The sequence below is a fragment of the Staurois parvus genome, unplaced genomic scaffold (genome assembly GCF_062004578.1).
Source record: "Staurois parvus isolate SC_StPar_1 unplaced genomic scaffold, SC_StPar_1.0 ptg000432l, whole genome shotgun sequence".
NCBI classification, from domain to species: Eukaryota; Metazoa; Chordata; class Amphibia; order Anura; family Ranidae; genus Staurois; species Staurois parvus.
The window spans coordinates 1535616-1550685 of record NW_028318228.1 but is presented as its reverse complement, the minus strand read 5'-3'; the positions used below and the strand labels follow the sequence as shown (position 1 = coordinate 1550685).

The 15070-nt window shown below is 44.7% G+C and overlaps 1 protein-coding gene across 1 annotated transcript in view; it reads right to left on the bottom strand.

Annotated features, from left to right (window-relative positions):
- Positions 1-2064: 2064 nt before the first annotated feature.
- LOC149454228 (integrator complex subunit 14-like) overlaps positions 2065-15070 on the bottom strand; it is a 30359-nt gene continuing 17353 nt past the window's right edge. The window contains exons 7-8 of the mRNA XM_089687630.1: positions 10004-10069; positions 2065-3658 (exon numbers count right to left, since the gene is read on the bottom strand). Of these exons, the coding sequence (XP_089543756.1) occupies positions 3407-3658; positions 10004-10069 (318 nt within the window). The 3' untranslated portion in view covers positions 2065-3406. The remainder of the gene's footprint in view (positions 3659-10003; positions 10070-15070) is intronic.

Sequence of the window (15070 nt, the reverse complement as noted above, 5' to 3'; positions counted from 1 at the left end):
CATGAGGATCTCTCTGGGGAGTTCAGTGATACTGACAATGAAGATCTGATCTAATGAAGTTCAATGACAGGGTGAGGATGTCACCAAAGAAGTTCACTGAGGCTTGGAAGTTGAGCGTAATGGTTGTTCCCTGTACCTCTCATTTTTAAGTGTTTTTGCAAGACCCCTTACATATATATTCTTATTATAGACAAATTTACCCCGCTAACTCCTCCCACAGTTTTTACACTACATAGTAATATACGGAAACGTGCGGATTGTTCCCGATTGGTGCGCTATCACTTGAATGGTTCACGAAATATCGCGTTTTTTGTGGTGAAATTGGTCCCATAGGAATGAATGGCGGAATGTTCAAAACTAGAGTGGGAGCTGAAAAATCAGGACATGATTTGTAAACTGCCATCACTCCCTCATTTTCAAGCCCACCTACACGTATCTTATATCAAAACGTTCGGCAATCCCCGCTGCCACTAAAAATGTCCACGGCTAAGCCATAGTCCTGATAGTTTTCACAATATCACCTTTTGTTTGCAACTCACACTGCCCATTGACTTTCATTGAAACTTCACTCGCAGCCACCTGAAATTTGAAGGGTCATTTCTAAACTGCGACTGTGCCTTCATTTTTAATATTTCAGAGACATACTATGCATCAAAATGTAGGTCTGGTTCTTGTGATTCTCATAATATAGCTCTTTGCAGTAGCATTTATACTTTTAAAACTACAAGTGTTTGAAAGTGGCAATCGCCAGTGAATTTGGCAAGTTGGAGCAGTGTGTTTATAAAAGCCCCTCTCAGCTTCCTGTGACTGACTCAGTGAGTTGCCATAGCAACCAAAGATGACTCACCAGGCAGCTGAGTGACCCAGGCTAGACTGTGAGCTGCAAAATACAAGTTGAAATGCATTTCTCAGTCTATCAGGCTTGCCATGTGCACTGCTTACATTTCATCAATCACTTGGTTAGGGTTGGATGCAAGAACACGTCACACAATTTCCCCAGAAATTGTACCTTTTCTAGTTAAGTGTTCTTGCATGGCGACCACTTCCTGTTATCTCACATATATATTCTTATTATTATAGCCAAATTTACCACCCTAACTCCTCCCACAGATTTTACACTACATAGACAGTAACATACCGAAACGTGTGGATTGTTCCCGATTGGTGTGCTATTACTTTGTGGAACGTTTCGCCGAATGGTTCACGAAATATCAGCGTTTTTGTGGTGAAATTGGTCCCATAGGGATGAATGGCGGAATGTTCAAAACTAGAGTGGGAGCTGACAAACCAGGACATGATTTCTAAACTGCCATCACTCCCTCATTTTCAAGCCCACCCAGGGGCGGACTGACCATTTGGAAACTCAGGCACTGCCCGAGGGCCCGAGGTCAGTAGGGGGCCCCATGAGATGCCCCTGGTACCTTTTTCATAAACTTTTTTGAGTTTGGGCAAGGACACAGGGGCCCCATGATCCCCTATTGCCCGGGGGGTCAGTAGGGGGCCCAATGAGATGCCCCTGGTACCTTTTTCATAGGCTTTTTTGAGTTTGGGCAAGGACACAGGGGCCCCATGATCCCCTATTGCCCGGGGGCCCCATGAGTTGTCAGTCGGCCCCTGAGCCCACCTGCACAAATCTTATATCAAAATGTTCAGCTATCCCTGCTGCCACTAAAAATGTCCGCCCACTCCAGTTGTAGACTACTGGTGGAGGCAAGAACACTTCACACAATTTCCCCAGAAATTTTAGCTTTTCTAGTTCTTATTTTTATTCTTATTATAGCTAAATTTGCCACGCTAACTCCTCCCACAGTTTTTACACTACAAAGACAAGTAATATATCAAAACGTGCGGATTGTTCCCGATTGGTGTGCTATTACTTTGTGGAACGTTTTGCCGAATGTTTCACGAAATATCGTGGTTTTTGTGGTGAAATTTTCCTATAGGTCCCCTATAGGATAAGCTGGAGCGTGGTGGATTGCCCTCCTCTGGATGCTGGGGTGGTCAACAGGGTTTCTGGGGAATTAAATGCTCGGTACAGAGTAAAAATGGATATTGCCCATAGTGTAGTAATTAAATACCAGATTTTATTAAAGGGTTAAAATTCCAGAAAGCATTCCAAAATTAGCAGGAGATACATGCAGCTTAACCTCTTCACGCCGGCCGAACGTAAATGTGCGGCCTCCCAGCGTCTGGGCCTAGACACCGAGCGGCCGCACATTTGCGTTCTATTAAAAAAAGACATATGTGCTGAGAGCGCGCGCCCTGCACGCTCCCAGCACACATGTCCGGTACTCACGGAAAGGTCCCGATCTCCTCTTTTGATCGGGACCTTTCTTGATCATGTGACGGGGTGTCACGGCGGTCACATAACCCTAAACCCTGCCCCCCGGCTGCTGAAACCCTTAAAGGGTCGGGAGGCACCGGCGCAAAGGGGTTAAAGCTGCTTGATGACTAACCAGCTTGTGTATAAAGATGGCCGCCGGACCTCCGTGTTCCGGCGGCGTCACGTCACAGCGTGCAGGCTCCTCCTTCATATTTATTTCATTAAGGATTGATGTATATGTGCCTACAAAGTCCACTGGTCCACAAACCTCACTAAAACTGAAGAGCGTTTTGAAAAATAATCCCCCTTGTGAGCAAAAGGCTTATTACTTTGCAAATTACAGCTCAGCCCTCCACAAGGGGGTAAGGTCATAGGTCAGAGATGAGTGATCAGATTCTTGGAGATTCTTGGAAAAATCCAAGAACTTCAGAATGTGCCGATATCCCCACCCCCACATAGCACCAGCTTAAGGTTGCCCTTAGAAGGTTTAATCTGTTTTCAGAATGATGGATGGTAAAAATTCAGCCTTTGCCATAATGGTGTCCCATCAAGACCTGCCAGAACATTTATTCCGGACTTAAGAGGATGTTTGACACTAGCAGACATTCAGCGATGAGCCTTCTATAGCAAAAAGTAATGATCACTTACTGGTCCAAGAGAGATTTTAACACATTTAGGAAACCCTTTGTATACAAGTCGTTTAGATACCTGTACATCCTTGCTACTAGTATAGTGCAATTCTTGCAAAAAATTTTCCCATCAGTCACAAAACATGGAAATTAGGGCCACATATTGCCACAGGAAAGTGGAAACAGGCAAGCCTTGTAATCCTAGGATCCGCAGACCTGTGTGGTTCCTGATGTTACTATATACAGTACACATATCAATAGAGATTACTGTGCTTCCACATTTCGGGCAGCTATACCTGAGCCAACGGGTTCTCAGTCCTGGCCCATTACCAGTGAATTATTTTGTGGCAGGTTCTGGAAGTCTGCAGTGGTTTACTTGCTAGAAAGCCAACCGGCTTTCCAAGGTGGAGGAGAAGTCCTCCGCTGAGGCCCCACAAGGATATAGATCCGGTCTTCACATTCTTTCAGAGCCACGGCCAGAGAAGTCCGTCTGCAGAGGCGCAATGTTATTGTCATAGGAAGCGTGGTCAGAGGTTCCAGTGCTGGCCAGTTTGAGTTGAGCTGCTGCATGTGAGAGCTGGAAGGCGGCATCAGGATGAGCGTTGTCAGGAAGCAGAGTACATTCCCTCTCCAGCATATCAGACACTCCCTTCAAGAGGTCCAGGAACCCGAAGGCAAGTGCTGCCTTTCGAAGACGATTCAACTCCTGAGAGAAAAATCACAAGCAAGAATGTCACGTGAGACAAGAAAGACACAAAACGCCATTAAAAGTAGCATCCTATATTGGAAGTACAGGAGCAGGCAGCAGAAGAGGCTATCACCACCCTGTATGCCCATCTTCTACATTGAATGTATTCTTATGGGAACAAAACCAGCTTCTTCTATGTATTCATGCCAGCATGTTTGCAGATTCTTCCAGCAAGAACGCAATGCAAGTGATGCGGTGCTGAAAACTCTCTTCTTGCAGAATACGTTTTAGGTCTGTGGGGACAATTCGCAAAGCGGTATCTTACCGCATCCAAGTATGTTTCAAAAAAAATTGTTGGCATTCACTAAAAAAAGTGTACCAAAATACAGCATGAGTTAGTGAAAACATGCGGTAATGTAACGAGTCATCAGCTGCCAGCAGGTTGTCACGCCCTCCCTGCCAAAACCATACCAGCCCACAAGCCCTTTTGACAAGTCCTTTATTAAAAAAAACAAAAATATAAAAAACATCCCCTGGTTTAGAGCCCTCGTCAATCACAATGCCCGCTGCCACCGCCTTCCCAACAAAAAAAAAAAAAAAAAAGGGCTCCGCTCCCGACAAAGACTCCCCGTCTGACAGCTCTGCTGCCTGACAGTTCTTAAATAACTAAGGGGCAAGGTCAACCGGTGACCACGCCCCCCTAGTGGTATCAATGACTGGAGCAGAGCTGCCCCCCCATGTTGAGAAGGGGGGGTGACTGCTTGTTCGCCCTCAGCCCCAACACCCACCCATTGCTAGCAATTTTTTTTCTTCAGCAGGTGCCCAGCGGATGACTCGTTACATTACTGCATTTTTGCAACGGGACCTGGGTAGCAGGGGGAAACATATAGTGCACGCTGAGGCTTATGGGTGTGGCGGGGGTGGGGGGGTCAATTACTGGAACTTCCTAACAAACAAACCAAAAAAAAAAAAAAAAGGGCTCCGCTCCCGACAAAGACTCCCCCACAGCTCCGCTGCCTGACAGTTCTTAAATAACTAAGGGGCAAAGTCAACCGGTGACCACGCCCCCTTGTGGCATCAATGGGGGAGCAGAGCTGCCCCCCCATGTTGGGAAGGGGGGGGTGACTTCTTGCTTGCCCCCAGCCCCAACACCCACCCCCCCCCCTTCCTGACCTGCACGCTCAGAAATCCCCACACTATTTTTTTTATTTTGCTTGCCGTGGAGGTTCCCCTCAAAATCCATACCAGACCCAAAGGGCTTGCTATGGATTTTTTTTTGGGGGGGGGGGGGTTTGGAGAACGCTACTCCATACCGTTTGTTTCTTATTTTTTAATTGCTAGCAATTTTTTTTTTTCAGCAGGTGCCCCAGCAGATGACTCGTTACATTACTGCATTTTTTCATTACGAAAAGGATCCTGTTGTGTGCTGGCAGCAACCGGTGGGAAGGAGAGGAATACAATGGGGCCTGGGTAGCAGGGAGAAACATATAGTGCACACTGAGGTTTATGGGTGTGGCGGGTCAATTACTGGAACCAATCCCCTCTATAGCTCTCTCTGCAGCAGCTGAATGCCATCGGGAGGGAGAGGAGAAAAAGCCAGATTTCAGCTACTGCAGAGAGCCATACATGGAATCTGTTCCAGTAATTGCCCCCACTGTGCCAATCACCCTCCCTGCCCACATCAGATTCACCCAGCTGCCTGGGCCCCCCTGCTAGCCCGGGGCCCATACAGGAGGACAGGTGGTACCCCTTTATCCACGACCCTGTGTGACTGGGCAGACCATCACAACCCCCCGGATGATATAGCCCAACTAAAGCAATAGCAGGGCTGGGCAGAAGGGTTTAAAAATGTGTGAATTTTAAAACATACATGTTCCAAGGGTAACCTGCTAATACAGTATGCAATACATGGCCAAACGTTTGTCGTGTCCAGACAATCGCAGCTAAATAAGCTTGTTGGATGTCCCATTTCAAAATCACTGGCAATTATATGGCGCTAAATCCAAGAGCTCCACCCCCCTCATCTGCTACACTGCTATAACAGCCGCCACCAGCCTGGGAGGACATTGCGCCAGATTTGTTTTAGTCATTTAGCCTGAAAGAGCACCTGTGACATCAGATATTGATACTGGATTAGAAGACTTGGCTTGCATTTGCATTCTACCAGAAAGGTGCCTGTGCAGTTCCTCCACATCAAGCCATGGGGAAGATTTACTAAACTGGAGCACTCAGAATCTGGTGCAGACGTACATGGTAACCAATCAGCTTCCAACTTCAGCTTGTTCAACTAAGCTTTGACAATAAGGCTCCATACACACTGGGGGGAGGGCGTTTTGAAAACGCTGCTCAGGAAAAACCTGAGTTTTTCAGCGTTTTTAGCATTAGAGCGTTTTTACAGCTAAAATACTCCTCTAGAAACCCACTAGTTCTGGGGTTTTTTTCCAGCCAAAAAACACCCCTGCCAAAAAATGCTGATTCCAGTCTATGTGTGTATGGACACATGGGATAACATGCTGGGGGGTTTACTGGCTGTAGAAAGAAAAACAAAAAACATCAAAAGCCAAAAACAGCAGCTGTAAAAACATCAGGTGTGCATGAGGACTAAAACCTGGAAGCCCATTAGTTTCTATGCAGAGCCATACCAGATTTTGCATGCTCTATTGTTAGTAAATCCCCCCACCTCCATTGTGTCTATAAACCTGGCTTTGTGCACAGTTTTGCTGAACAGAAAAAAAGACCATCCTAAAACTGTTGCCACAAGGTTAGTAGCACACAATTGTCTAAAACAGCCTCTGTGAACCTTTTTAACACAGAGGAAGCCTTGATTTAACTTTCCGGTCTCAGGGAACCCCTGCTAAAAATGGCTTTATTTACTATTCATGATGCATTAGTGTGATAGTCAGAGGTAAGAATTCTCCTCACACTTGTGGCCATTGGGAAGAATGCTCCTCACACTTGTGGTCATTGGGAAGAATGCTCCTCACACTTGTGGTCATTGGGAAGAATGCTCCTCACACTTGTGGTCATTGGGAAGAATGCTCCTTACACTTGTGGTCATTGGGAAGAATGCTCCTTACACTTGTGGTCATTGGGAAGAATGCTCCTCTTACTTGTGGTCATTGGGAAGAATGCTCCTGACACTTGTGGTCATTGGGAAGAATGCTCCTCACACTTGTGGACAGTGGGAAGAATGCTCCTCACACTTGTGGACAGTGGGAAGAATGCTCCTCACACTTGTGGACAGTGGGAAGAATGCTCCTCACACTTGTGGTCAGTGGGAAGAATGCTCCTCACACTTGTGGTCAGTGGGAAGAATGCTCCTCACACTTGTGGTCATTGGGAAGAATGCTCCTCACACTTGTGGTCAGTGGGAAGAATGCTCCTCACACTTGTGGTCAGTGGGAAGAATGCTCCTCACACTTGTGGTCAGTGGGAAGAATGCTCCTCACACTTGTGGTCATTGGGAAGAATGCTCCTCACACTTGTGGTCATTGGGAAGAATGCTCCTCACACTTGTGGTCATTGGGAAGAATGCTCCTCACACTTGTGGTCAGTGGGAAGAATGCTCCTCACACTTGTGGTCATTGGGAAGAATGCTCCTCACACTTGTGGTCATTGGGAAGAATGCTCCTCACACTTGTGGTCATTGGGAAGAATGCTCTTCACACTTGTGGTCATTGGGAAGAATGCTCCTCACACTTGTGGACAGTGGGAAGAATGCTCCTCACACTTGTGGACAGTGGGAAGAATGCTCCTCACACTTGTGGTCATTGGGAAGAATGCTCCTCACACTTGTGGTCATTGGGAAGAATGCTCCTCACACTTGTGGTCAGTGGGAAGAATGCTCCTCACACTTGTGGTCAGTGGGAAGAATGCTCCTCACACTTGTGGTCAGTGGGAAGAATGCTCCTCACACTTGTGGTCAGTGGGAAGAATGCTCCTCACACTTGTGGTCATTGGGAAGAATGCTCCTCACACTTGTGGTCATTGGGAAGAATGCTCCTCACACTTGTGGTCATTGGGAAGAATGCTCCTCACACTTGTGGTCAGTGGGAAGAATGCTCCTCACACTTGTGGTCATTGGGAAGAATGCTCCTCACACTTGTGGTCATTGGGAAGAATGCTCCTCACACTTGTGGTCATTGGGAAGAATGCTCTTCACACTTGTGGTCATTGGGAAGAATGCTCCTCACACTTGTGGACAGTGGGAAGAATGCTCCTCACACTTGTGGACAGTGGGAAGAATGCTCCTCACACTTGTGGTCATTGGGAAGAATGCTCCTCACACTTGTGGTCATTGGGAAGAATGCTCCTCACACTTGTGGTCAGTGGGAAGAATGCTCCTCACACTTGTGGTCAGTGGGAAGAATGCTCCTCACACTTGTGGTCAGTGGGAAGAATGCTCCTCACACTTGTGGTCAGTGGGAAGAATGCTCCTCACACTTGTGGTCATTGGGAAGAATGCTCCTCACACTTGTGGTCATTGGGAAGAATGCTCCTCACACTTGTGGTCATTGGGAAGAATGCTCCTCACACTTGTGGTCAGTGGGAAGAATGCTCCTCACACTTGTGGTCATTGGGAAGAATGCTCCTCACACTTGTGGTCATTGGGAAGAATGCTCCTCACACTTGTGGTCATTGGGAAGAATGCTCTTCACACTTGTGGTCATTGGGAAGAATGCTCCTCACACTTGTGGACAGTGGGAAGAATGCTCCTCACACTTGTGGACAGTGGGAAGAATGCTCCTCACACTTGTGGACAGTGGGAAGAATGCTCCTCACACTTGTGGTCAGTGGGAAGAATGCTCCTCACACTTGTGGTCATTGGGAAGAATGCCCCTCACACTTGTGGTCATTGGGAAGAATGCTCCTCACACGTGTGGTCATTGGGAAGAATGCTCCTCACACTTATGGTCAGTGGGAAGAATGCTCCTCACACTTGTGGTCATTGGGAAGAATGCTCCACACACTTGTGGTCATTGGGAAGAATGCTCCTCACACTTGTGGTCATTGGGAACAATGCTCCTCACACTTGTGGTCATTGGGAACAATGCTCCTCACACTTGTGGTCATTGGGAAGAATTACCCCCTTACAGATTGCTAAAAATATCAATGGTGTCAGCAGGAACTTACCTGAGAGGCAAAAATTGCTCATTGCTCAAGGAACCCCTGGCAACCTCTGGAGGAACCCTGGTTGAGAAACCCTGGCCTAAAATGTCTGAATACTGTAGCATTATTAGTACCCTTCACGGGAAACTATGAGAATCACATTTGGAGTGATGTCCACATACTGAACTTTTTGCATATAGTGTAACATACCTAAAAAGCTGGCTCAACAGCAAAACATCAGCTATAGTTCGGTATACTACTGGTACAAAATGAACAGAAAGCTGACTAGGCACAGCATCAGTGAACATCTTCCTGCAATACATCATAAAAAAAAAAAAAAAAAGAAAGAAGAAGAAGAGCAGGCCAGCTGAGACATGATCAAAAGTTATTGCTTAATTTATTAAACACATCTTTGGAAAATACTAAAAATTAAGAAAAATTGTTACTCAAAAGATAAAGATCCCTTATAAATAAACAAAGGTGCTGTAAAATGTCCAGGCTTGGCTTCTCAACCTCAAAACAGATTCAGAGAGGCTACAGAGATGGAGCACAAGTCAGGATGGAAGAGCCGGGGATAATACATCTATTATTCTTTTGCTTCCACTTCCTCTTTTAGGTTTGTTTGCACAGCATCCTACTAATCAAAGAATTGTTTCATCTTAAAGCAGAGTTCCACTCAATCTGTAAAAAAATAAAAGTCAGCAGCTACAAAAACTATAGCTGCTGACATTTAAAAAAACAGCCACTTACCTGTCCCACGATCCCGCGTTGCCCCCCGCCGCAGCGTTTTTTAACCGTCCGTCATGTATTCCAGGCGCCGGCATCTTCAGTGTGGGCACACCACTTCAAGATGGCGACGGCCTCACCACAGCTGGTTTCACCGGCCGTCTTCTCTCCCCGGCGCCGGCATCTTCAGTGTGGGCACCCAGCTGTGACAGCTTGCGGCTTCACAGCCGGGTGCCCACTGCGCATGCGCGAGTAGAGCTGCGCTTCCTGAATGGCCCCGTCGTCTTCTGGGACCTGTCACGTGTCCCACAAGACTTCGGGGAGGGAGGACAATTTCCGTTTCCGATCTCCTAGGCGATCGCAGTGGAAGTGGGAGCGGGTACCTGTCAAATTCGGGTACCAGCTCCTCAAAGGTACCAATCCTTAATGGGGAGCGGGGGACCAATCTTTAAAGCAGGACTTCCCCTTTTGGGTGGAACTCCGCTTTAATAAATAAAGAACTAAAAGATATTGGGAACTTTATCTTACTTTGTAGAACGTCTGCGTTTTCTCCGGAAGTTTCCTGGCATTCCGCAGAATCTTCTGCACATCAGTCTAACAAAAAAGAAAAAGAAAAAAAAAGTAAAATGTGGCAAACAAGCAAGAGGGTTCCATACACTACTGATTTTAACAACTGCAAGAACTGCTAATTTTTAATGCTGACAACTACGGTACAATATGAGGGCGTCAATTCAAAACGGCTTTAATGCCATTTTTCTGGTGGTAGTTCCTTTAACCATTTGCCGCCCGCCCTATGGCCGAATGGCGGCCGGCAAATGTCATCAGCGTTCCGTCCTCTCGCACATGCGTACTTTTCGCGCTTGCAGAGCCGCGCAGCGGCGCGATCTGTCACTGGCCGTGTACCTCGGACACGGCCAATGACAGATCTGAGTATCGGCCCCCGTTGCCAGTACCATGTGACCTGCTGTGACCAATCACAGCAGGTCACATGACAGTTGTATACAATGGATGGTTTTATTCATGCTATCCATTGTATACTACTGTCTAGCGGTGAATGGTCAAAGCTAATCACATGCACATGTCATGTGATTAGCTGTGGCCAAATCACAGCTAAGCACAAAAAAAAAAAAAAAACCCTGAATGAATCGATGTCATTCAGGTAAATGCTTGCTTATAGCAAAGTAATTCTTTGCTATAAGCAAATTGTGTAAAAAATAAAAAAATACTGATCACTTCCCCAAAGTAGTACAATGTTACTATGGTAACATTGTACTACTTTGGACATAGTGAAATATGAAAAAAAAATATTAAAAAAAAAGAAACAAAATGTAATAAAAAATAAATAAATAAAAAAAAATATATATATTTTTTTTTTCATACTGTCACCAGTCAGTGTCTCTGATCACCGCCATGCCAGTTATAAGAAGACGCTGTACTGCACTGGTGACAGTATGTAAAAAAAAAAAAATAGTGAAAATAATTTTTTGCATTTTTTCATTTTCCGAAAAATTATGACTAAAAAAATACAACTTCAAAAAACTCGCCACGTTTCTTATGAAGTACGTTGGACTGTCTACTCTGCAAAAAGGGGTCATTTAGGGGATATCTGTACTGTTCTGAAATTCCTGGACCTCAAGAAATTAGATTGGCCGTCGGTACTTCAGGATTGATCAATATTCAGATCTATACCATAGTTTGTGAACTCTATAACTTTCCTACAAACTAAAAAATACATCCTAATTTGGGTTACTTTTACCAAAGACATGTAGCAGAATACATCTCGGCCTAAATTTATGAAGAACAATTATTTATTTGCAAACTTTTATAACAGAAACAAAGAAAAACGTGTTTTTTTTTAAATTTTTGGTCTTTTTTTGTTAATTTAGCAAAAAATAAAAACCCCGGTGGTGATTAAATACCACCAAAAGAAAGCTCTAGTTGTGTGAAGAAAATGATAAAATTTTAGTTTGGGTACAATGTTGTATGACCGCGCAATTGTCATTCAAAGTGTGAGAGCGCTGAAACCTGAAAACTGGCCTGGGCAGGAAGGTGTAAAATTGCCCGGTATTGAAATGGTTAAGAACTACGGTATGCATTGATGCTACCATACGCCGCTTCAAGAATCTATCAGTGACAAATTCTTAAAGAATTAACAAGTTTTCTGTTTAGGAAACTGGCAGTAATTAAAGTGATACTTTTTTTTTTTCTTTGTAATTATTTATTGGTGAAATTAACATACAATAAAAAGAACCAGGAGAAAGATTCACCAGAATACAGGAAAAAAATCTAGACCAAGCCTGAAATAGTCACATAGAATCTTTAGGGGTTCATCAAGTTTGCATGTGAGAAGAAAGTATCAAGAGCGAATGAAACAGCACATATACTGTATGACAACAAAACAGGACCAGAACAAATCATCGGGTGATCGTTTAAATGACATCCTAAGAAAAGGAGGATTATGCCAAAGCACAAAGAGAGCGGATCGAATGTATAGTTACAAAGATGTGAAAAAGAACATAGAGAGAATATCAAACCGAGAGAGAAAAATCTCTACCAGTATCGAAAAGACATAATAGAATGGGGGGAAAAAGTGAGGGGGGACCCCACAGTAGGATACTGTAGGGGCTGGGACAGATAGGAAAAAAGAAAAACAGTCAGAAAGGCGCAGAGAGAGTTAAATGAAAAGGAGAGAGCAGAGGGAGAGGAGAGATGGGATATAGGAGAAACAGAACAAGAGCCTTGGGGGTTGCATCCCCTCCTGGAGTGAGAAGTCAAGCCATGTTACATAGTTAGTCTGGCTGAAAAAAGACAAAAGTCCATCCAGTTCAACCATAGAAAAAAAAAAAAGTTCTAATCCTACACCCACAGTTGATCCAGAGGAAGGCAAAAAACCCAGCAAAGCACGATCCAATTTGCTCCTGCAGGGGGAAAAATTCCTTCCTGATCCCCCGAGAGGCAATCGGATATTCCCTGGATCAACTTTCCCTATAAATGTTATATCCAGTTATATCCAGGAATTTCCTACAGCAATCCACTGAGCTGGCCACAACCAACTCTTGAGGGAGTCTATTCCATATGTTCTCAGCTCAAACCTTTCCGTGTTTGGAGATTACATTTCTTTTCCTCCAGGTGTAAAGAGCGCCCCCTTGTCCTCTGTGATGACCTCAGGGGGAATAACTACACCGAGTTCACTATATAACCACTGATGTATTTATACATGAAGATCATATCCCCCCTTATGTATTATACATGGAGATCATATCCCCCCTTATGTATTATACATGGAGATCATATCCCCCCTTATGTATTATACATGGAGATCATGTCCCCCCCTTATGTATTATACATAGAGATCATACCCCCCCTTATGTATTATACATGGAGATCATATCCCCCTTATGTATTATACATGGTGATCATATCCTCCCCTTATGTATTATACATGGAGATCATATCCCCCCCTTATGTATTATACATGGAGATCATACCCCCCCCTTATGTATTATACATGGAGATCATATCCCCCCTTATGTATTATACATGGAGATCATATCCCCCCTTATGTATTATACATGGAGATCATATCCCCCCCATATGTATTATACATGGAGATCATACCCCCCTTATGTATTATACATGGAGATCATATCCCCCTTATGTATTATACATGGAGATCATATCCCCCCCTTATGTATTATACATGGTGATCATATCCCCCCTTATGTATTATACATGGAGATCATATCCTCCCCTTATGTATTATACATGGAGATCATATCCCCCCCCTTATGTATTATACATGGAGATCATATCCCCCCCTTTATGTATTATACATGGAGATCATATCCCCCCCCCTTATGTATTATACATGGAGATCATATCCCCTCCCTTATGTATTATACATGGAGATCATATCCCCCCCTTATGTATTATACATGGAGATCATATCCCCCCCCTTATGTATTATACATGGTGATCATATCCCCCCCTTATGTATTATACATGGAGATCACATCCCCCCTTATGTATTATACATGGAGATCATATCCCCCCCCCCTTATGTATTATACATGGAGATCATATCCCCCCTTATGTATTATACATGGAGATCATATCCCCCCCTTATGTATTATACATGGAGATCATATCCCCCCCCTTATGTATTATACATGGAGATCATATCCCCCCTTATGTATTATACATGGAGATCATATCCCCCCCCTTATGTATTATACATGGTGATCATATCCCCCCCTTATGTATTATACATGGAGATCACATCCCCCCTTATGTATTATACATGGAGATCATATCCCCCCCCCCTATGTATTATACATGGAGATCATATCCCCCCTTATGTATTATACATGGAGATCATATCCCCCCTTTATGCATTATACATGGAGATCATATCCCCCCTTATGTATTATACATGGAGATCATATCCCCCTTATGTATTATACATGGAGATCATATCCCCCCCTTATGTATTATACATGGAGATCATATCCCCCCTTATGTATTATACATGGTGATCATATCCCCCCTTATGTATTACACATGGAGATCATATCCACCCTTAATCTCCTCTTCTCGAGAGAGAATAAATTCAGAGGCAAGACATTCACTGAGTATATTCAGTCAGGTATGCATCTGTAAAACACAAAATATTGCCAAGGGCGCCAGGTGTTCCAAAATATCTCATTATACAGGGTGGCCGTGAGATCCTCCATGTTCCTAAGCTCGTTCACCTTGGAGAACTACTCGCAGGTCCACAGTGGTAAGTTGTTTGAGAATGTCAGTCACCCCTCACCAAAAGGGCTGAAGCCTTGAGCACTGCCAAACGACATGGAGGAGAGTGCCACCATTGGCACCACATCGCCAACACACATCAGGAAGCTATGACGAAATATGGTGAAGTTTAGACGGCACCCGGTACCAACGTGTGAGGAGCTTATAATTGGTCTCCTGTACTTTGGTGGCCAAAGAAGACTTATGGGCAAAGTGCAAGATCTTTTCCCGTTGTAACGTGGTAAAGGAGTTGTCCAGGAAAGGACGAACAAAATTGTATAGGAAAGGACAAACAAAATTGGGTTCCAGGGGGAATAAGAGAAAAGTAGATGATGGAGAGGCTATGGTGAATTGGTTCTCCCTTGTGACATAGAGCTTCACAAGGCATTCAACTTTCAAGAAATACCAGGAGCACGCAAAATGGAAAGCAGGTAGGAGCGGAGCTGAATACCTCTCCAGAAACTCAATGGGGGATCCAACAGTCGAGTAAAATCATTGGCAAGAAGGACCCCAGTGGGATTGAGAAAGTCCACTAAGTGAGAGTAGCCAGTAGTTGTGAGACAAGCAAATTGAGGGTCTTCTTGTACTGAGGTCAGGGTTTCCCAGAATTGTAACCAGAGAATAAGGCGCTGGAGAGTTGGACGTGCTGTGGAATGCTTCTCGAGTAACTACAAGAGTGGCACCAAGAGTTGGGCGTGCTACTAGGTCGGGAGGTAAAGGACATCGCAGCCACGGCCAACACAGGGGCGTGCCCCCAGAGTCCTCCAATTCCATGGCCATTCAATGTTTGGCAGCACCATGGCA